At 42.0% G+C, this 21,920-nt stretch overlaps 2 protein-coding genes and 1 long non-coding RNA gene across 4 annotated transcripts in view; 2 read left to right on the forward strand and 1 right to left on the reverse strand.

Annotated features, from left to right (window-relative positions):
• Positions 1-21,920, reverse strand: part of HCFC2 (host cell factor C2) — a 73,630-nt gene that overhangs the window by 3,611 nt on the left and 48,099 nt on the right. The gene's annotated exons all lie outside the window — the stretch shown is intronic.
• Positions 2,283-3,370, forward strand: LOC116592913. The gene is made up of 4 exons (XR_004286656.1): positions 2,283-2,369; positions 2,487-2,561; positions 2,883-3,077; positions 3,282-3,370. It is a non-coding gene; the product is annotated as an uncharacterized LOC116592913 (long non-coding RNA).
• NFYB (nuclear transcription factor Y subunit beta) lies at positions 3,794-21,916 on the forward strand. Of its 2 annotated transcripts, none has more exons than XM_032346548.1 (8): positions 3,794-3,935; positions 6,521-6,607; positions 12,866-12,959; positions 14,374-14,504; positions 16,824-17,021; positions 18,297-18,378; positions 19,306-19,385; positions 20,109-21,916. In XM_032346548.1, the coding sequence occupies exons 2-8, from the start codon at positions 6,602-6,604 to the stop codon at positions 20,139-20,141; spliced, it is 624 nt and encodes a 207-aa protein (XP_032202439.1). In that variant the 5' UTR covers positions 3,794-3,935; positions 6,521-6,601; the 3' UTR covers positions 20,142-21,916. The 2 variants fall into 2 exon arrangements, with proteins under 2 accessions (XP_032202439.1, XP_032202440.1); XM_032346549.1 differs by lacking the exon at positions 3,794-3,935 and adding an exon at positions 4,509-4,764.

A 21,920-nucleotide genomic window follows, 5' to 3' on the forward strand; every position in this document is an offset into this window, starting at 1 on the left:
TCAAAGAGTTCATATCTTAATAAGGTGAAATATTAAAAATCTATTCAGTCAACAAATATTTATTGAGTACCTACTATGTGCTCGGGATGCATTGGTGAACAAAATGAGCAAAAATCCTTGTCCTCATAGAACTTACATTCTAATGGGAAGCAATAGAAAATAAGCCATTAGCAAAATAAGTGAGGAAACTCTATAGTTTGTAAAAGGTGATAAGTATCATTAGAAAAGAAAATAAAGCAGTTAGGGGAGAGTGAGGATAGGGAGCCAGAATTGCGACTTTTAGATCAGGGTCAGCCTCATTGAGAAATGGATAGAGCTGAGAGAATGAGCTATGTGGATGTCTGAGAGAAGAAGGTACCAGGCAGATGGGACAGTAAATGCAAAGGTCCTGAGGCAGGAGCATTCCTATTAGAAATAAGGAGGAGAAGGGGAGTGAGCAAAGGAAAAAGTAAAAGTTAGAGGGAGAGTGGAGAGGGGATAGATCCCATAGGGCCTTGCCCAGTGAAAAGGCCACCATTCATTTCTGAAAGAAACAAATAAAAAAGTGCGGAATATATTTCTTGCTAAGCAAAGAACAGCCGCGTTGTAAGACAGAGCCTGTGAACAATGAAATCTGTGGTCGTACGTGGTGTTTTGGAAAGTGTGGGTTCAGAGATTCCCACTTTTTGAAGCTGGACTGTTTGGGGAATGAGTCGACCTTTAGCTAAGGAAGCAGGATTACTGGAGTGTGGCTGTCGCTGATTGGCTGACTTTCTGAGGCGGGTCGCGGAGTGAGAGGTTGTCCCTGATTGTTGAAAAGATTCTGGTTGTTACTACGACCAAAGAACAATTAATCGTTTCCTTTGTTCAATTTAGAATGAACACACTTGTCACCCTCTGCTTTGCAAGCCCACCCTAAAAGCTTTGTCGTTTACTCTGAGGGAACCTGGGGAGGTTCTGGAGGATTTCTGAGCAGAAGCGTGACAGGATCTCATTTACATTTTCAGAGAATCACTCTGGCTGCTGTGTAGGCAAGGGGGGTAGCAGGGAGACAAGTTAGAAGGTCACTGCCGTCATCCTGGCAAGAGGAGATATGGCTTGAGCCATGGTGGTAGTCATGGGGGAAAAGGGGAGGGGCCCGCATTTTGGATATATTTACAGACCGTAAATAAACAAGACAATCCAGTTGGGCTGAGTAGATTGGCGTGAAGAGAACAGTGTTTACCTTCACATAAGGTGACATGACTAGATGACATTACAGAGTAACCAGGTGGGGCTACTTTAGGAGGGGTGAGGGAAAGCCTCTTTGAAGAATAAGACCTCAAAGATGAAAAGGAGCCAATTAAGACCTTAAGACAAGAGCCGTGTGTGTGTGTGTGCGCGTGTGTGTGTGTGTGTGTGTGTGTATGTGTGTGGCAGAGCCAAGACCAGTGTGTGTTGAAGGTAGAAGGGGGTAAGAATGGAGGTGTAAGTGGGGGAGGGAGAGAAAAGCAGAAGCCAGATCCTTCCAGGCCTCGACTTAAGAGAACAGACAGAGAAGAAAGGGGCAAGAATAGAATCAGGAAGTTGGAAACAGAGACCATTCATTCTATACTAGACGCTACCATCACAGAAATTCTATGAGGCCTCATTAAAGTCATAAAGGAAAATCCAACCCGGAAGTCTTCCTTGTGCCAAGGATCCTGCTTTGTTGTTTGCCGAATTATGGCTCATATAAATAATGGTATAAGTTAAGAGGCAGCTATGATGTATGGACCAGTAAAAGAGACAATGACTGATCCTCTAACCTTTAATGAAAAGTCTAGATTAGCCTAGAAGCAATAAAATATCTGAACAGTCAAGAGAAAAAAAGGAAAGTCTGGATTAGTCTAGATAATGTCTTTTCCACAACTAAACTGTGATACATGTCTTCCATCACGGGATCATGAAAAATTGGGGTAACACTTACTGAGGGGCTTCCTGAATGCAGGTGTAAAGGGCACAGAGAACACAGGTTGTCACGCCGGCATGACCTGGGATTCAGCAGCAGAGGGGCATGGACTAGGTAGGTCCCTGTCTTCTAGAGTTAGGGCCCCAGAGTAAGGAGAGTGCTTTATCCACCGTTGCCGCCCTGAGGCTCCTGACACAGCCTTGATAAACAGTGGGAGCTGACGAACCTTGTTGTTGCATCAGAACTGAGCATGTCTGTTAGATCAACAGTACTGAAATAAGAGCATGTGAACTCAGGAAAAGCAGTCATCGTGCAGCGTTTGGTTCATCATCCAGTGTGTGGATTAGTCATACATCTCTCAATCCTACTACTTCCTTTTTTTATATTTCCTGTCTTTGAGCACATCATTTCACTCTGAAAACTCCACTTGCATGGGTCATCATCAAGGGAGAGGTCCAAGGTAGGCCAGTTTTACCCCTTTTTAGCAAATGACAGTTTAAAGTTTGATGGAGATTGAAATTCATATCATATAAAGGTATTAAGATAGGAGGCCAACTTTTTTTTTTTTTCTTTTTAGGGTTTTCTTTGAGCATTTTCTTTAATTCCAAACAATCCTAAGAAGTAGCGAGCAACTATCAGTCTCATTACAGAGGTGAGGAAACTGCAAGGGAGGGGCAAAGAAATGCGGCCAGGGTCGTCAAACAGTACGAGGGGAGCTGGAATTCAAGTCAGGGTGTCTGATTGCACAGTGGCATTGCTACTTAACTCCTCTTGGAATAACTCGGAGGCTTTCACTTGTCATTGCTTCCTTATTTGCTCTTGAAATGTTAAAATATGCGGAGAAACAGTAGGAGCTCTATAAATAAAACATGGCTATATATTTTTAAATGATTAAAGCTGGAAAGTTTAATGTGGCACCGGGCCACTTGTTTAGTGGAAGTAAAGGGAACGCGATTGCCGGCTCCCGTTGCAGAAATCCTGCCGCCCTTTGCAGCGCGCGGCGGTGTCTGGCTCACAGCCCATCATCTGTGATGGTCGCAGCCCGGGGAAGTCTGACCCACACTGCAGTCAGGAAAAGCCAGCGGGGGTGCCTGGCTGCAGAGGCAAGAACAGGGCATGGAGTCTTGCGGCCCCAATAATCATCTGGTTGGGAAAAGCCACATCTCAGGTAGCGACTGTTGGGGGTGCGGGGCGGGGGCGCTGGAGGGGGACAGGAAACGCAACATTTTAAATTCAGGGTGAAGGCTGGCTCGTCCGACCAACCTGTTAAACCTGAAGGAGAGGGCTGTATCTTTAGAGGAAAATCTGAAACGACGAACATCCGAGCTCCGGGACCGAGAGGGAGCCGTTGCGCGTTTGGCAACGTTTACAGGGCACACAAGGAAAACACGAGGTGCTGAAGGCATTCCAGGAGGGAGCCGTCATTCAAATCCACCCGGGAGCTCGAGTGTCGCCCTGGCGGGCGGTTTCTGCCCTTGGTTTCCCCTTCTAAAAATCGCCGGGCGGGTGAGACGCTTTCACTTGGGGGAGGGAGGGGGCAGCAAAGGGAGGGAAGCCTGAGAAATCACGCCTCGCGGAGGCCCGGGAAAACACCGTGGGAAGAAAACCCGCATAGACCTCAAGTGCGTGCCCGAGTCCCGGCCCTGGGAAGCCCCCGCCGAGCACAGAGGCCGCTCGCCGCCCCGCGCAGCCTCCGCAGGAGCCGCCACGCTGCCCGCTACCCGCAGCCCGCAGCCCGCAGCCGACTCTGCAGGTTCTCGCCAGCCGCGGCAGCTCGGCACACCCGGCGGAGGCGGGGCGGGGCGGGGCCCGCGGCGGGGGGCGGGGCCGGGGCGGGGCCGCGGCGGGCTGGCACGCGGGAGGCGCGGAGGGAGGGTGTCGCGCCGAGGGAAGCGGCCCGCGGCGGAGGGAGGGAGGCCGAGTCCTGGAAGCGGAAGCTCCGCGCTGGGACTGGTTCCTTCGCAGCCATTTTCTGTCCAACCAAACAGCCGATTGGAGACGGGAGCCAACCAGGGCTGCATTGGAGGTTTGTGTCTCGCTTCGGCCAATGATCGCTCCTAAACCGACTCCACTTTAGCTCGAATGAAATGTCCGTCTCCTCCCGGCGCCGTCCCCGCCGCCAACGCTGCCGCGGCCGGGGCCACTCGCCTCCCTCCCGCCCGCCCTCCCGCCCGGGGCCGGGGCCGGGGCCGGGGCCGGGCCGGCGCCTGCGAGGCCGCTCCCGCTGCGGGCCCGGCCGGGGAGCGGGCGCGGGGCCGCGGCGCGGCTCTTTGTGCTCCGGGCCGACGAGCGGCGGGACTCGGGCCAGGCCGCCTCCTGCTCGCCGCCGCCGAGCTCCGGGCCCGAGGCCGAGGAGGGGGTGCCGGGGCCCCCTCGGGCCCCCTCTCGGCGGCGCCCCGCCCGGCTCCATTTTGTGCGGGCAGCAGAGCGGGGGGCACTGGCCCGGACCCCGGTTCCGACCCTGCGCCCTTGGCCGGGCTGCCGCGCGGAGTCCCCGGGGGCGCCCCCCTCCCGCCCGCTCTCCCGCCCGTCGGCCCGCGGGGGCATGGCAGGGCCGGGCCGCTTTGTCTGCCCCGGCGCCCCGAGCGGGCGGGAGGGCGGCGGGCAGGCGTTGGGCGCGGGCCCGGGGCCTGGGCGGGCGAGTCGGGGGATGCGCGCCAGGGGCGGTCGCCCCGCACCGGCGGGACTGACAGTCGGCCGGGCCGGGCGGTGGGGCCGGGGCCAGCCCGCGCACCTTCGTGGGGAGGAAGCCAGGTCCCCGGGAGGAAGGAGTGGATTTGGTTTCCCCGCAGTCTGGCTTACACGTAAAGAATGCAGCCATCTGGCGGCTTGCGGTCCCTGGACTTGCCCCGAAGGTGGGAAGGAAGCCTTTCGGATTGGACTAAGGTTTTAATCTTCGGTGGGAGGCGGGGAGGATCTGCGGGGCCTGAGGAGCAGTAGTCTTCGAGAACAAAGAATTACAGAGCACCCACAAGTCGTAATCTTGGCCAAAGTACTGTAACAAGATAATTTAAACAAGGTTAGGTAGCCTACGACCTTAAAAAAAAAATAGCATCCCACTAACCCGCATGGACTCCACGGTACCCTGGTTCGTGCCACGAATCCCTGGGGTGGTTTGGGCTTTCTTAGTACGGAAACTAATCGGCAAAATAAAGTGGTAAGATAAGCTGATCGATAGAAGTGGCATTAATAAATAAGGGTTTTATTTGTAAAGTATTGAAAGTTTAACCAGAATTCCTTAAAAGGCGATTATTCCTTCCCCGCACTGCTCCTGTAGCTTAATTTAAGGATTCTATTGATGCAAAACTCTGGTTGTTGATGCCAGAGAATGGAGGGTGGAGGAAGGGTCTGCTGCTTTTCTTGGATACAAATTTGCATTTCTTCAAACATTAAACAGATGTATGCATTCCCTTGAGCTTTCACATAGATCATAACCTGCCTTTAGGAAAATATATACCATATGAGGTGACAGTGTTTATCTTTAATATATTGACTCTAAATATATACCGAGTCAACTATTTGGGTGAGAGAGTGTGGTGAGGTGTGCCCCCCTCCCCCAAGCAAAATACATAAATGTATATAGCTCCATTTTAAGTGTACTGAGGATTTTCTTTTTCAAAGACACCCTTAAAAAAACGCTTCTAGCCACAAGGAAGGAATCTTCTGGGCAGTTTTGGGGTTAGAAAGAGGACAATATTTAAAAAAGAAATCAGACATTGCTTTTAAGATTATAGCAGAGTAGACAATGTCAGCCAGTCTTTGCTGCCTGGACTGACATTTAAAAAAATTCAGTTCCTGGCTACATTTTTTTTTTCTTCTGTTTACTAGATTTCATGCTTGAATGCATTGCATTATTTTCTCTTCCTTTTAAAATTAACACTGAAAGGATATGTTTTTGTTTTGCCCCTCCCCCCAATTTAATTGCTTCACTTGAAAAAAGGGAAAAGAGCAAATGAGAAATGGAGATTGTAACATTGTAATTGATCCCAATTTATTCAGCTATTTATGCCTTACAGTGAAAATGAAGTGCTATTCAGATGCAATTTTAGTCCAAAATGGTGGTGCTTTAAAATGATAAATAAAGGTCCTAATTGATTGTGTTCCATGTATGTTCTCTGGGCAGCATGTATCTTCTTTTCAGTATCATCCGAGGTGTTTAATGCATTAATTTAAAAGCATTGTATTCTGAGATACTCTTTTCCCCTTTTGAGCTTTTGGACTCCCTAAATCTCACTCTAAAATATTAAGAAAATCACTGAAAAGTTAAGTTGGGGTGTTTGTGTCTTGGGTGTTAATATTTTGAAGAATTTAGATGTGTAAAAATTTTTGTCTCGTGCATATAATTTGGGGTGTTGTGACAAATATTTATGATTAACATGACTAAATTCAGGGTTATGTTAGGAAAGCAGTTCCTCCCTGCCGTAGAATTAACTTTTTTGCCAGGTCTCCAAAATATAGCTGCCAATTTAAGAAACCTTTATTGGGCCCCTGCTTTTTTGCACTCTGTTGAATAAGAATAGTAGGTGAAATTATACACGCTTTTTAAATTTTTACTAGGAAGAAAGCCTGTAGGCAGTACGTTGTTACTACTAATAGATGTTTATCTTCTAGGTTGAAGTTGGGCGAAGATTAGCCCTCCTTTTAGAAGGGTGTTCCTGAACACCGCTGACAACACGGTTCTGACAGTATTTCATGACGGTAAGTATGTCGTACCATTTTGGTTGTTAACTAGATTTGAATAATAATTAGCTGGAAATAAAATTATACCTAATGTCTCACTGGAGATCCCAAGCAGAATGAATGTCCTTCAAGTCTAGACAGACAGTACGTCCACTCACTCATTCCTGTTGCGTCTTTCTTTTTAGGGACTTGTTTGTATTGTTTCCTGTGGGCCCCTAAGTGCTGTGGAGACTACGAGATAAAAAGCTTGTTCCAGCTCTTAAGAGGCTTGTCTGTTTTGCTAGAAGGGCTTCAGTGGAACTGAATGCTTAGAGGACAATTGTGCAGGGAATGGAACATGTTAGTTCTAAGGGTAGCAGAGATGAAAAGACCAGTGGTGTGGTAGGCCTGGGTAGTTGCGACTGTCTTGGACTTAGCCTTGAAGAAAAAGTGGGATTTGGATAGTGGAGGGTATCACCGAAAGCAAAAGCCTGAAGGCAGGGATGAGTAACTGATGTTTAGGGCATGGGGAGTAGATTTGCATCATCCAAGTGGAGATTTCATAGGATAATTTAGTGCGAGATACCACTTTTCCTGTCTGGATACTTAGTTCTGAATCTGCTACTATATTTATGATGTCAGGCATGTTACAACTTCCTTGAGCCATGACTCATGCCTCAGCCCTAAAATAAAAGAGCTGTACCTGGTGATCCTTAAATAAGGCACATTCTAGCACTAAGATTTTTATCAGCCCTGAAGAGAGAGTTGGAAACAAGTTTAGTTAAGGGGGGGATCCACTCATGAAAAGCCGTGGAAAAACTAGGTTTGGATTTGACGCTGAAGACTTTTTTAGAATGTTCCAGGGTCGGGCGCTATAGAAACGGTATTCGAGTGAGATCCGTCTTAAAACAATATGTACCCTGGTAGGTTTGATAGTAATGCAGTGGCAGGAGAGAAAGGAAGGGCATATCCAGGAAACTTACTACAAGAAGTGGAACTTGGAGGAGACAGAAGAATCTAAGATGACGTTGGTATAATTAGCCAGGGAGGGTGGGATCCCAGTAGCTAGAAAACAGATGAGGAGCTCTCAGCCACTGCCTCTTTGCAGGACACGGGGAGGGTGCGTTTCAGTTTCCAAAATCTTAAGTTGGCAGCGATGGGATATCAGATATGTTCTACGGGCATGGCTCACTGGAGTGGCAGACAGGATATGGTTGTAGATTTAGGACTTCTGAGCATAGAAGTGGTATTTCATGAGTTCATGAAGAGAGTAAGGGAAGAAACAGGAAAGGATAACCTTGGGTGAAACTAACAACTTGGCTGTGGGGAGAAAAAAATAAACCGGGAAAAGGATATTGTTCAAAATCAAGGGAGAAGAGAATTTCACGAGTTGTGTGGGGTTCTCGGTGGCCAGCACTACTAACAATAGCCAAGTGGGAATGAAGGCAAGATTACTGGCAACTTCCGAGAGCGGGTTCAGCATCCTGGTGGGGTGGAGAAGCGCCGCCAGGGAGCTGCAGTAGGAATGCAGCGATGCATGAGGACCATTGGGGTGACCGTGATCGCTAGCCAAGGCTGTGGCGTGGAATCTCGGTTTTCCAGGGCTGGGTGTACTTCTGTGTGTTCAGTGAGGGAGCGTGAGTGTGTTGAAGAAAGAGCGAAGCAGCTGGTCTGAAGATCCATTAGAGGGAAGGAATCTTCATGTCACTTCTTATCCTCAAAGAGATAAAAAGGAATTGGTCCAGAGAACAGGTGAAAGGGGTTATGTGAGAGAGAAAAACCATGCCTGGAAAGAAGGGTGAGCACTGTATTTGAAGAGACAAAAATAATATTAGGTTATGTTTGTTGAGTTCTTATTATATATCATACACTTTGCTAAGTGCTTTTTATATAATAACTTCACTTCTCATAGCAACTCCATCTTAAAAATGGGGAAGCTGAAGCACTAAGAGGACAGTAAGTAAAGATATACAGCTCGTAAGTGGGGAGCCCAGCCTCAACCTGGGTGGTCTGCCCAAAGGGCCCATGATTGCTCTTGATCCTGAACCCCAAACCAGGTGTATTGCTTATATCCCACAGATAATGTCCTGGCTTGAGAAGCAACTTTAAATGTTTTTAATATACAGTCATTAGACCTGGAATTTAGAGAGGCCAAAGTATAGATTTAGGCTTATGGACTATAGGAAAAACTATTAGGAACAAATACTGTAAAGTAGTTGGCATCGGAGACTCTGGATTTAAATCCCATTTACTCTGTCACCTTTGGCAAGTCATTAGCCTTCTATAACCTCAATTTTCTCATCTGCTTCACAGGGTCGTGAACAGTGCAGGAGATATTTAGAAAGTGCTCAATAAATGTTAAACATACTAAAGAGGGAACTATTTCCCGCATTTGCAACAAATTATTAGTGTAATTTAAATACTGCTACATCACCAAATTATTATATTAGCCAGCCAACCATTGATTTCACATAATATTTTAGAAAACAATATCAGTTCAGCTAAGTAAACAGAATAGTCAGTCACATTAGTTTAATGGGGTTGAACTACTCTTTGTCCGTAGTTACCAGTTTCCTTGGATCTAGTGATTGGCTGTTTCACCCATTGTCTCGTCGCTCTCCTGCATGCCCTCCCCTCTTTGCTGTCTGGATAAGGCCCAGCACTTGAGCTTCCCTCCTCTTTCCCCAGCTGCGGATGTGTCATGACTGTGCCCCTGCACATTCGTGGTCACTGGCTCCAGCTCGGCTCTCGGTGCCCAGTGCTCCCATGCCCTGCCTTCCCCGTTCTCTGTCTCTGCAGCTGCAAGAAGCCCAGCAGCATCCCCTCGGCCCTTCCTCTGGTGCATTTTCACTCAGTCACCAGGTCTGTTGATTTGACCTCCTGCAAGGCTCTTTCCTCTGCTCCCCTTGATCTCCACTGCTGTTGTCCTGGACCTGTCTGGGGAATGAATGTTCACCATCTTGCCTGGATTCATGCTCTGACTGCAGCTTCACGGTCCTTCGTGGTCTTCTGCCCTCATTCTTGCTCCTCCATTTCTACACTGGACTGAAGCCAGAGTTTTAGCAGAACTGTGCAAATCAGACTCCCCTTTGATTTGCTCTTGTCCACAAGGCACCGCTTCATCTAGCCTCTTGTTAGTTCATTCTGGTCCACCAGTAGTAGATTTCTGTTTCTTTTGCCTGGAACATTCTTTTCTCATTCTTCCTTGCCTGGCTGATTTCTATCTTTTCATCTATTTAAATGTCATTTCCTGAGACTGCTTCCTTGACTCCCCAGACTAGTGTGGTCCCTTTTGCAATAAGCTCTCAAAGCATATAACAAAACACCTTTGTTTTCCTTAGCGCTTGGCACTAGTAATTAGTTATTGTAATTATTTAATAGCTATATATAACATTTACTGTGTACTCCTGTTACACTGCTGAGTCTTTCCATGGTGAGTCCTGTCTGCATTTCACTTGCTCAAGGTCTCATGGCAAGTAAGTAGGAAGGAATTCAAACCAGGTGATAAGATTCCAGAGCCTGTGCCTTGGAAGTGTTAACAGACTACACTCCCCATCCCTTTCCCCTACCACTAGTTTACATAATACTTGTCTCCCCTGCAAGATGAGGACAGAGATCTTGTCTATGTTGTTGACTAGGCTACATCCCAGCACATAGCACGGACCTGATAAATACCAGGTGCTTACTTGGTAAGTAGTTGTTGACTGGTTTACTTAAAATCTCCCGTCTATTTTGAATATTTTTATAGGAAGTTTAGACCTTGAAAAAGCCTCTGGGATGTATCTAGCAAGTACCTCTGCCTCATTTCCCCACTCATAGTATATATATGTGAATGGCTAGCAGATTGTAAGCATCAAAGATGAGGCTTGATTTGTTACCAGGTATCTTGGTGATTCAGAGAAGGGGACACTCATTTTGGGCTTGCAGAATGGGGTAAATCAGAAAGATTTCAGGAGAGTGGGAGAACACTGGGATTAAAGTATGGGGCCGGATTTTAAGGTAGAACAATAGGAAGACAGGTGTGACGAAATGACAGAAGAGCTACGGCTTGCAGACCCAGAGACACGCACAGCTAAGTCTGCAATGTGCTGCTTATTCTCAAGAAGGGCGGGTTGGATCACTGTCTACCGAGTGCACAGCTCTTTAGCAGGTTCCCTTTCTTGCATTCTGACAACTCTGAAATACTTTCAGAAGTATTTTTTTAGAAGACTGATGTTTAGAGGCTAATGCTGTGAATCCAAATGATAATCTTGCTACTAATTCCAGTGTATGACAAGAAAATGTGATTTAAACTTTTTGCCTTTACTACTTTTTTCATGTTATATTTATAAATTAATTGATCCCCCAGACAGATGCCCCATGTCCCACCCCAACAAAGATTTGTTTCCAGTTGTAGGTTCTGGAACAACCACTTTGGTCCTTTCTCCTAAACTGTCATCTCCCTAATCTCCCTTAGGGCATTATGAAAACTAGTTAATTCACAGTTATCTTAATTGAGCTTTCTTTCATGGCTAATAAATCCATCATCCTATCTATTAAAGACCATTCTTGGGGCACTTGGGTGGCTCAGTGGTTTAAGCTTCTGCCTTAGGCTCAGGTCTTGATCTCAGGGTCCTGGGATAGAGTCCCGCATCGGGCTCTCTGCTCAGCAGGGAGCCTGCTTCCCCCTTTCTCTCTGCCGACTTGTGATCTCTCTCTCTCTCTCTCTGACAAATAAATAAAATCGTAAAAAAAAAAAAGACCATTCTCCTAGTATCTTGTTAGCATTTTAAGATTAAAATAGCGTTTTATTTTTGGGTACTGTTTCACATTAGCTGTTTAAGATGGGGAAGGTGATACTATTTCCATTTTGTATAGAAACACATTTAATGGGTAGTGATGCTGTTTTCAGGGATCAGCAGGAAAGTCAGAATCAGAGCTCACTGACCATTGTTTACTACCTTTTAGAAGCCACTATGAAGTATCAATAAATAGGTACCTTGTACTTGTGCAAATTATTTAAAGTAGGTGAATTCTTTCTCTAGCCCCTTAGAAAACTACATAGATTATGGAAATATATCTTCATCTACAATTAAATTAAACACCAGTCAATAGATGTATCAAAGAATTGTCATGTCATTGAAGACTTGGAAACCGGCGTGCTGTTTTACAAGTAGATGAAAATCCAACAGAGCTGGGAAATATGATGTGGCACACAAGGACTTAAATAGTGCAGTTAATAACATTAAACTTGTTATCAATGTCCTGGACCTGATAAACATGTGTCTCTTGATTTGGACTGAAAGCATGTATAGATTGTACTTAATTTTTCCGACACTTTTTATTCAGGTAATGCATTTGCAATTCTTCCACCCACCGATAGCTAGTCCCTTATTGTTCTGAAGAGTATTATTTGCAAAGTGGAAAGATTTCCAGGGTTTGCCATGTTGGTGAAATGGAATGAAGACCGGTTAGGGCTTAGGGTGCAGTTTTCTCTAGGCTTTCCCTCTTAGAATTCTTTTAGTTCTGAGCAAACTTAATTAAGCAGGCTTCTTTTAAAAACAGTCATTTTAATTCTCATTTTTGTCTACGGTTATAATTTTACTGTCTTCTTATGCAGATCCCCAGTCTCCCTGACCACCCTCTCCCCTTTTCTTTTTTCTTTAAAGAATCTGAAGTTTGAGGGAGGGGGCAGGAGGGGGGAATTGTGGAGTAGAATTAGAGCTGTTGGGCTGGTTCACAGTAGGGTGTGCTTTCAGGTTGTGTGGTCACAGAGTGCAAGGAATGTGTATGTTTCTCATGCCAAACAGCAGTTTGAACCAAGACATTGCCCCTTGTGGAACTTCTGTGAGACAGCAGAGAAGGTCCGCACAAGAGCAAAAGGATTCGCAAAGACTATCCAGCTGTGGCGGGAGAGTGGAAAGTGATGGAAATCAGTGACTTTAGGTGAACTACTAAGCTGACTTTGGCTTTGGTTGTCACTCCAGGGACAAGGAAGGTTGTAAGTCAGGGTTGTCTGCACTCTATGTGAGGATTATGCAATTGCAAAGAAAGAGGTGTGTGTTTTAGATTCATTTCCTTGTTTTGCTTCCCTGTTGGTCTTAATGCTTCTCACCTACAGAGAGTAGACAGGGGCATTTTGAAACATTGGAAAATTATCGAAACGTTTCCAAATCAAGAGATACAAATGTTATCTTTTAGTAAGCTTAACGCCTTGAAAACTAATTGACCCATCCTGTGACAGTTTATGAGTATCGAATTTATTAGGTTTTTTTAGACGTTTTATTGAAGAGTATTGCAAAACGTCTTTCCTCATAGATGGATGGCGACAGTGCTACAACAGATGCTTCTCAACTAGGCATCTCTGCAGACTACATCGGAGGAAGCCACTACGTGATACAGCCTCACGACGGTGAGAAAGCCGCAATTAAAGACATTCCCTGGAGAAACAACTTAGTGGAAATTATAATAATGTGATGTTCCAGGTTACTTTTGTCTTTACGGGAAAATGAGCAATCTTGTGTCAAAGTTCAGTGATAGTCTAAAACAGGGCTGTTTTTATTAGAATAGTCAGCAAAAGAGTGATGAGTTCTGGAAAAGAATTCTAGAAGAGAGTTCTAGAAAAGTATTTTTTTTGGGCACCTGGGTGGCATCCGACTCTTGATATCAGCTCAGATCTTGATCTCAGAGCTGTGAGTTCAAGCCCTTCATTGGGCTCCATGCTGGATATGGAGCCTACTTTAAAAGAAAAAGTATGCTTTTTTGGGAGTAAGTGGGGGAGGGGGCAGAGGGTGGGACTGGCAAGCAGGCCCCATGCCCAGCACAGGGCCCTATGCAGACCCTGAGATCAAGACCTGAGCTGATATAAAGAGTTGGATGTTTAACTGACTGAGCCACCCAGGTGCCCCTTAAGATATACTTTTTGGTAGGCAGTTGGGGGTGGGTGATTAGTTACTTCATCCTGAAACAGATAAACGTAAAAATGTAACTTGAAAAAAAAAAAATGTGACTTGAATCAGCTTAAGTGCCTAGAAAGAGTACGTAGTACTGCATTTAGAGAATACTGCATTTAGTTTAAAAAGGCTGTTACAGGTACTGTGAAAGCTGCAGTTACATCTGAGTCTATATAATTCAAGGATTCACTTTTTGCAAGAACGTCGGATCAGTGCTATAGCTTTGTTCAAAAAGTTAGTACACAGTATTAATCCAGTTGGCTCAGTAATGTTCAAGTCCACTTTTTCCATTCTGTGTAAACTTGGCTTTGTATAATATAACCTCGTAATCTGGCGATATGCAAGGAACTATAGGTCGTAGTCTATAAATTTTCTAGCTAAGTTATGTAACAAATACTTGTGAGTAATTCTTCTGTGGAAGATGCTATACCGAGTTCTAGGAAGTACACAGAGTTGATCCCTGGCCTAAGGTAGCCGTTATCTAAGAGGGAGCCGTTATCTAAGAGAGAAATAAAAAGAATTACAAAATGTGTCAGAAAAGACACGGAGAAGCACTTTGTGATATTTTGTGAAAGGAGAGAGCACTTCTGAAGGTGCTGTGGAGATGCTTTTGAGCATTTTGGCGAACGGGTAGGTAACATTTTATTAGGCAGAGTTGAGGATCAAAGGATTTGAGGCAGTGGGTTTGAAACTAATGAGTAGATTCAGTTATGGCTGTGACAGAATTATGAAAAGAACTGCTCTCCTCCTGCCTAAAAATGATTAGGAAATGAACCAGGATGGTTCTTATCTTAGATCATGTTAGGTAGTCTTCTCTATCTTGAAGTAAAGATGATGAGAAACTTTAAACCTAAGTCATTTTTATTTCCTTAGATACTGAGGACAGCATGAATGATCATGAAGACACAAATGGTTCAAAAGAAAGTTTCAGAGAACAAGATATCTATCTTCCAATTGCAAATGTTGCAAGGATAATGAAAAATGCCATACCTCAAACGGGAAAGGTAATGCGGAGGAGACATTTAACCGGGTTGTTTCCAGGGGAGAGGGGAGCAGAGACCTACGTGAGTGTGTAGCTCTGAGCACGGTCAGCTATTGATTTCAGCCGTTCAGCCTTCCCCAGGTCCAGCAGCTCTTTCAGCCCTACATGTTACTGAGCATGACTCCATGTGCGGTGTCCCTGCCCCCACGTGAAGCAAATAAAATAGAATGAACCATCTCTTGAAAAACAGGTGCATTATCAGAACTATCAGGTTTGGGCATATGGAGTTGTGACTTCTATAATGTTGCAGCAAAATTGGGTCATTTTGGACTGATATGGAGAAAATCCTTACATTTGGAAGCAACTATTTTTATATAATCATAAATATTAATGTATATTTAAATTTAACTGGCATTTTTTTTTTTAAGTAGTTCTGTCTTGAGACAGACAGTCATATAGACAGTTATTTTTAACAACTTTATTTTAACTTATCTCTCTACTCATCACTTGGTCTGAATTAGAAGCCACTTTTTTTATATATTGTATTTCATAATAAACTTTTTTCTCATTGTAGCTTATAAAGTGCTTACGAAAGTAATAAAGCTCACAAAGAAATGTAGTATTAGGCAAAGCCTATAAGTTCCAGTATGAGAGGTCCTCCTTATGCTTTGAGGGGAAATAAAGCACACTGCTGATTACGGTTCACTGCTGATTACGGTTTCTGTTGCTAGCCCTGTGCTGCCCTGTACCTCAGGCCACGGGCCCCAGATGGTTCTTGAGCACTTGAAATGTGGCGAGTCTGAATTAAGATGTGCTGTATATGTAAAACAGAACTTCAGATTGTGCAGGCTTAGTATGAAAAAAATAATTAAAATACCTCAGTTTTAAAATGGATTCTCTGGGTGCCTGGGTGGCTCAGTTGGTTAATTGGCTGCCTTTGGCTCAGGTCATGATCTCAGGGTTCTGGGATCGAGTCCCACATTGGGCTTCCTGCTTCTCCCTCTCCCCCTACTCCTCCTCCCTGCTCATGCTCTCTCAAATAAATAAATAAAATCTTAAAAAAAAAAAAAAAAGAATCCATTTTATCCTCTGTTTAAATGATAATATTTTGGGGGCGCCTGGGTGGCTCAGTGGGTTAAGGCCTCTGCCTTCGGCTCAGGTCATGATCCCAGGGTCCTGGGAGGCTCCGCGGGGAGCCTGCTTCCTCCTCTTTCTCTGCCTGCCTCTCTGCCTACCTGTGATCTCTGTCTGTCAAATAAATAAATAAAATCTTTAAAAAAAAAAAAAAGATAATATTTTGGAAATGTTGGGCTGAATAAAATATATTATTAAAATTAATTTTACCTTTTTATTTAAAAGATTATTTGTTTATTTGACAGACAGAGATCACAAGTAGGCAGAGAGGCAGGCAGAGAGAGAGAAGGAAGCAGGCTCCCTCCTGAGCAGAGAGCCCGATGCGGGGCTCGATCCCAGGACCCTGGGATCATGACCTGAGCTGAAGGCAGAGGCTTTAACCCACTGAGGCACCCAGATGCCCCAATTTCACCTTAAAAACCTAGCTACTAGAAAATGTAAAGTCACACGTACAGCTAGCATACTATTATCTTGCCTGCAGCTCTTGGTTGTAAATAGGCATGTAGCTCCAGGTTGTAAATAGGCATAGACGTAGAAGACAGTATGCTTCAGCAAGCATTTTTGTTGTTCCGTTAGAAGTGGCTTTGGAATTGCATGCTTTAATTCATTAGAGTTTGGCTTTGAAACCCCACACCCTTAAAAGAAGAATTGCTTTTAAAATGAAGTCGCAGGTGTGTGCTGCTTTTCTACCTGACACTTGGTATCTTCAGTAATAAAAATGTCACCAGATGTCATTATTTCATTCTCTTGTAAACCTTACATGAATTCAGTGTTTTGTCTTTTAAAAATTTTCTGGTGTCCTTATTTGTGGAAATGCTAGGGCAGAGGAGTGATACCTGAGTCTAGCCCACAGTAGACTACATATACCATGGGTCTGATTTTCTTGGGGCATTTGCTTAGTAAGATTTCATCTTTATGGGATGGTAGGGACATCCAGTGATTGCTTTTTTACCTAAATTATACCTGTTTCCGGAGAAGAGTTGTCAGAGCTTCTCTTACTGGTATTCGAGTTTTTATTCTTACTCCAAGGGTTGGAATTTTGATAGCACACATTGTGTCAATGTAATTAGCATATTATTTCAGAGATGAGATGTTAACAGCCATGAACTGAAATTCGTATTCTTCTGAATAGCTTTTTATTTTTGCAGGTTGTTAGGAACGGGATGGTGATAGTCCCTGCAAATTTACCTGTGGTTTTTCTCTTCAGATTGCAAAAGATGCCAAAGAATGTGTTCAAGAATGTGTAAGTGAGTTCATCAGCTTTATAACATCTGAAGCAAGTGAAAGATGCCATCAAGAGAAACGGAAGACAATCAATGGAGAAGATATTCTCTTTGCCATGTCAACCTTAGGCTTTGACAGTTATGTAGAACCTCTAAAATTATACCTTCAGAAATTCAGAGAGGTAAGTAGAATGCCTTCCATTATGCCTTTAAGAAACTAAGATATACTAGTCACTTTAACTTTTTAAATGTATCATTTATCAGAAGAAGTATGTAATCACTTAGATTACTGTATTTAAATAGTATGTCCTTTCTTTTTCCCTTTGTTACTGATGACATCATAGTTGTGTAATGATTGAGAGCCTGGACTCTGGATTCCAGCCACCTGAGGCTGAGTCCCAGTTCCACCACATGAGACCTTGGGAAGATTACTTAAATACGTTAAGCCTTGGTATCCTGGTCTGTAAAGTTGGGTTAGTAATAATACCTATCTCCCAGGGTTATTGAGAAATAAAATAACCTATGTAAGCCCTTAGCTTGGCATGTAGTGAGCACTCTGTGATGGTAACACATGCTGTGGTTATCGTTCATTTAAAAGAGGTAGCACCTCAAAGCTTGGGGCCTTCTAGATAAGAAAAAGGGAATTCTAATTGTATCCCTTTCTTACTAAATTCTGCATTTCCTTTTGGGTTTCTTTGCCCATTGTATGAATTTTGTGAAAATAAATTGAGATCAGTGTATTTATTTCCACACTCCAACTTGATATAGGATTCACATTTGGTTTCAAAATACTTCCTTAATAGCTTTAATGTTAGAATCCTATTGAATTAGTGTTGTATATACCGTCAAATGATTAAAGTAGGAAGAGAATGTATAACTTCTTCACAGTACTTTTCCAAATCTTTTGCATCATAGAATCTTAGAGTGAGTGGACAGAAACCTAGAGCTCTTTGGTCCAACCTGTAATTTTGATTTAGGAATTTAAAACTTTAAACTTGCTGTTATAGGACTGCCCATTTGGCTCAGAGCCATATATATGTATGTATATATATATACATATATATGTATATGTATATGTATATATAGTTAAGAGATAATTTGGATCATTTATAGATTTTTGAGCTGAATATTTATAGTATTTTGCAGACTACTTCATCTATAAGTAGACTTCTATTTTCCTTTTGATGTATTTTGGAATTAGAATAATTTATTTTTATCCATAAATATTTTAGATTTTCTAGGTCATTACTAACACTGTCTTGTGATGATTACTGCTTATATAAAAAGTTAGCATTTTGAAGGGCCTCTTCATATGTAATTAACCAGAAGTGTAAATAAATACTCTGTGCAGTGTTTGTAATAATAGAAGCTCCTAATTTTAGGAAATAAGCATTTTCATCTAGAAAACAGTATCTTTTGAATACCAGTGATTACTTTTTTGATTTTTCCTTCTCCAGGCTATGAAAGGAGAGAAAGGAATTGGTGGAACAGTCACAGCTACAGATGGACTAAGTGAAGAACTCACAGAGGAAGCATTTAGTAAGCAGTGTTATGATACATTTATGCAACTAAATTTGTTCATGTAATTCATGTAGTTAGCAGTTATTAATACTAAATGTAATGGTACTTTTGGAATATCAGCCCTGAGTATTTTGACACAGCACTATTTTGAATAGTTCTTATTAGTTCATGGCCTTATGTTTGAAGTCAGTGAGGGATAAGCATAGAAATTTAAATTCTGCAGATGTTACAGTCTTTCAGCCATAGTTCTGATTTCCATAGCCCCTAGTTTTTGGTTTACAATTCACACGAGATAGGAATGTTGAGAATTATAGCTTGTAATGTAAAATCTTGCGATTGAAATTAATTTGAATTGAAGGGTGTTTAAAGAAACTGAATAGGGGTGCCTGGCTGGCTCCATTGGAGGAGCGTATGACTCTTGATTTCGGGGTTGTGAGTTTGGGCCCCATGTTGGGTGTAGAGATTACTTAAAAATAAAAAATCTTCAAAAAAAAAAAAGAATATTGTCATATTGATTAAATAAAAAGTCTGCGGTGATTCTGTTTCTCATTTAAAATTTATAGATATATTTTGTATTTCTCGTACATAAAATACATGCTGCTTAGTTCCTGTAAGTGTTGCTCCCAGCTAAGCCTCATGGTATAGGTCTGCTTATGAATTAGAAACCCCATCCAGTCTCTGCAGATTTGTACACATGGGCAGTCAGCTAAGTATATTTTAGAGAAATGAAGATTGAGAAAATTGAACACTTGAAGTAGGAAAAATGTGCTTTTTAGGGAGCTTTTTTTTTAAAATGCTAAATTTGAGGGTTTATGATTTTTTTCAAGATGATTTTGATTAGTGACAGAATTGTCATTAGACTTGCATGGCGTGACTTTCGGGTTCAGACCCAAAGAGGAGATGCGATTCTTTTCCTGGTTTAACTTTTTTTTTTTTGTCTTCTAGCTAACCAGTTACCAGCTGGCTTAATAACTGCAGATGGTCAACAACAAAATGTTATGGTTTATACAACGTCGTATCAACAGGTAAAATACAACTTTCTTTGTAGCTTAAATTATTTAAAAAATTGATTTTACCCATTGATTTTTATCATAGGTGTTAATTTCAGCACATCACAGTTGACCCTTGAACAACATGGGTTTGAACTGCACTGGTCCACTTAAGTGCAGAGTTTTTACAGTACCATAGGTGTGGTTTTCTCTTCCTTATGATTTTCTTAATAACATTTACTTTTCTCTAGTGTTGTTGTAAGAATACAGTATATAATACATATACAAAATATGTGTTAATTGACTGTTTATGTTCTGGGTAAGGCTTCTGGTCAACAGTAGGCTGTTAAGTTTTTGGAGGGGTCAGAAGTTATGTGAGGATTTTCAGTTGTGCAGAGTTTGGCACCCCTAACCCCTGTGTTGTTCAAGGACCGGACTTTATTATTATTAAGGACCCGATAAAGAAGGTTATTAGAAATTGCTTTCTCAAAATATGTAATTGTGTATTCTCTTACTGATTAAAAACAGGTACACACATACTCATATTTGCATAGATTTCTAGGAAGATGCATAAGAAATTATTAAGTAGCTCCCTTGGGCAGACAGAATGGAGATTTGGAGAGGGAAGTAGACTTACTTTTCATTGTCTATTGTTTTTACTCTTTGAATGTTTATAATATGTTATTTTTAAAATATATATTTTGTTTTAAAAATATATTTTTTCTTTAATTCTGCTCAATTTAAATTTTCTGACCTTAGATTTCTGGTGTTCAACAAATTCAGTTTTCATGATCTGAAGAAATGATGGCATGGGGAGTGGAGAGAAGGGAAAGAGTCTGTACGATTCTGGCAACAGAGACATCAAGAAGGAAGTGACTGAGGAAACGATGTCTCTTTGTATATTAAATAGCTGTAATGTAGCTTCCTGATGCTTGACTAATTGAGGTGTTAATTCTGACTTGAGAATCTTTTTCATGAATGATTTTAAAGAAAAATTTGGATTTTAAAGGTATTAAAATATTTTTGTTTTGTACGAGAGTTTGTTGCTCTGTATGACTCCTGTATGCATTGTATATTGCAATTTATTACTGTCAGAGATTTGTAGACAGTTTCTTATTTTCATATTGAATCATGTTACTTTTGTAATTCAAGTAAGCAGCTGGGTTAATTCATGATGTTTGCCCTTTTAATAAAATATAAGGGTAGAGTTCATTTTGAATGCAAGTTGCCTTTATTATACATTTGAGTTTGTCTTGGTTATATAATACCTTGCATGGTAACCTAGCTAGATTTTTAGCATTTGCCATATTTATTAAAATTAATTTTTTGTAAAACATACATAGCTTAAGCAGCACCATTTTTTAAAAAATGTAATTGAAAAATTAAGTGTGAATGCAGAAGCAAACATTGTCTGCCCTATTAAACTTGGTGCCCAGTAACAGTGTTTACACTGTTCATTGTGCCTGTTAAGATAGTTTTAGTTTATTGGGGCTTTTGTTAAGACCAGATTTGTTTCTGAGTTAATTATGAGTGTTGGAATTCATTTAAGTTTAATGTAGTCCTCCTGCTCTTGAAATGGTGCCCTTTTCATTTTTATATGATTTTTTCCGAAGCATATCTTCAAATACTATAGTATCCTCTTCCAGAAGAGGAATTTTATAGTCTGATGGTAAATGTCCTCATTTTACCTTTTTAATTGAAGTGTCAAGTTTCCTAATTATACTATGGGAACCAAGAAATATCAGACATCATGGTGTGTATACAGAACTTTCTCTGCATGGGTGAGTGGATGCAGCGGAGAACAGAGTGAATGCTGCGAGTGGTGTGAAACAGAAGCCCCAACTTCTAGTGTGCTGTCTTGATCTTTGCAATAAACTAAACTTAGATAATGTAACTTTGTATAATTTAGTAGTATGTACTTGGGTTGTTCCTTTTTTAAACTGAGGATTTGTATTTTCTCATCTGTTCTTTTTGGTGGTAATTAACCTGAGTGTTTTGTTTTTTTTTTAATACCAACAATTGCTATTGTATAGTTTGCCTAAAAGACAATTTAAATGTCATCTTGGAAGGACACTCAAATTTATAAAATAGAAGCAATTTCATAGATGCAGGCTGAACAGAAATATTTTACCTTGCCAGAAGGAGACTGGGGGCACATCTGGGCTAATCTGAGGTTAGTAACTCCCTCACTATCTTCCCATTTAAAAAATAATCTTCATTACAGAAAACTCAAATAGGCAAAAAAGGGGAGGGTTTAAGCAAAATCAACTATCATCCTATTGTGCTGAAATAACCAATGTTAATATTTTGGTAAATATCATTTGTCCGTTTACTTTGCTAAATATGTATATTTTTATAAAAATGGGCTCATACTTGCATACTGTTTTGTAACCTGCTTTTTTCACTTAATAATATATTGTAAACATCTTTCCCAGGTCATTACATAGTCTTTTATTTTTATTCATTTGTTATTCTGTTGTATGGCTGAACCATAATTTATTTAATCCTCTACTGGACACTTTGACTATATGCATCTTTTCATAGTTATAAAACAACACTTCACTGAATCTT

This window comes from Mustela erminea, chromosome 6 (assembly GCF_009829155.1).
Source record: "Mustela erminea isolate mMusErm1 chromosome 6, mMusErm1.Pri, whole genome shotgun sequence".
Classification (NCBI taxonomy): Eukaryota; Metazoa; Chordata; class Mammalia; order Carnivora; family Mustelidae; genus Mustela; species Mustela erminea.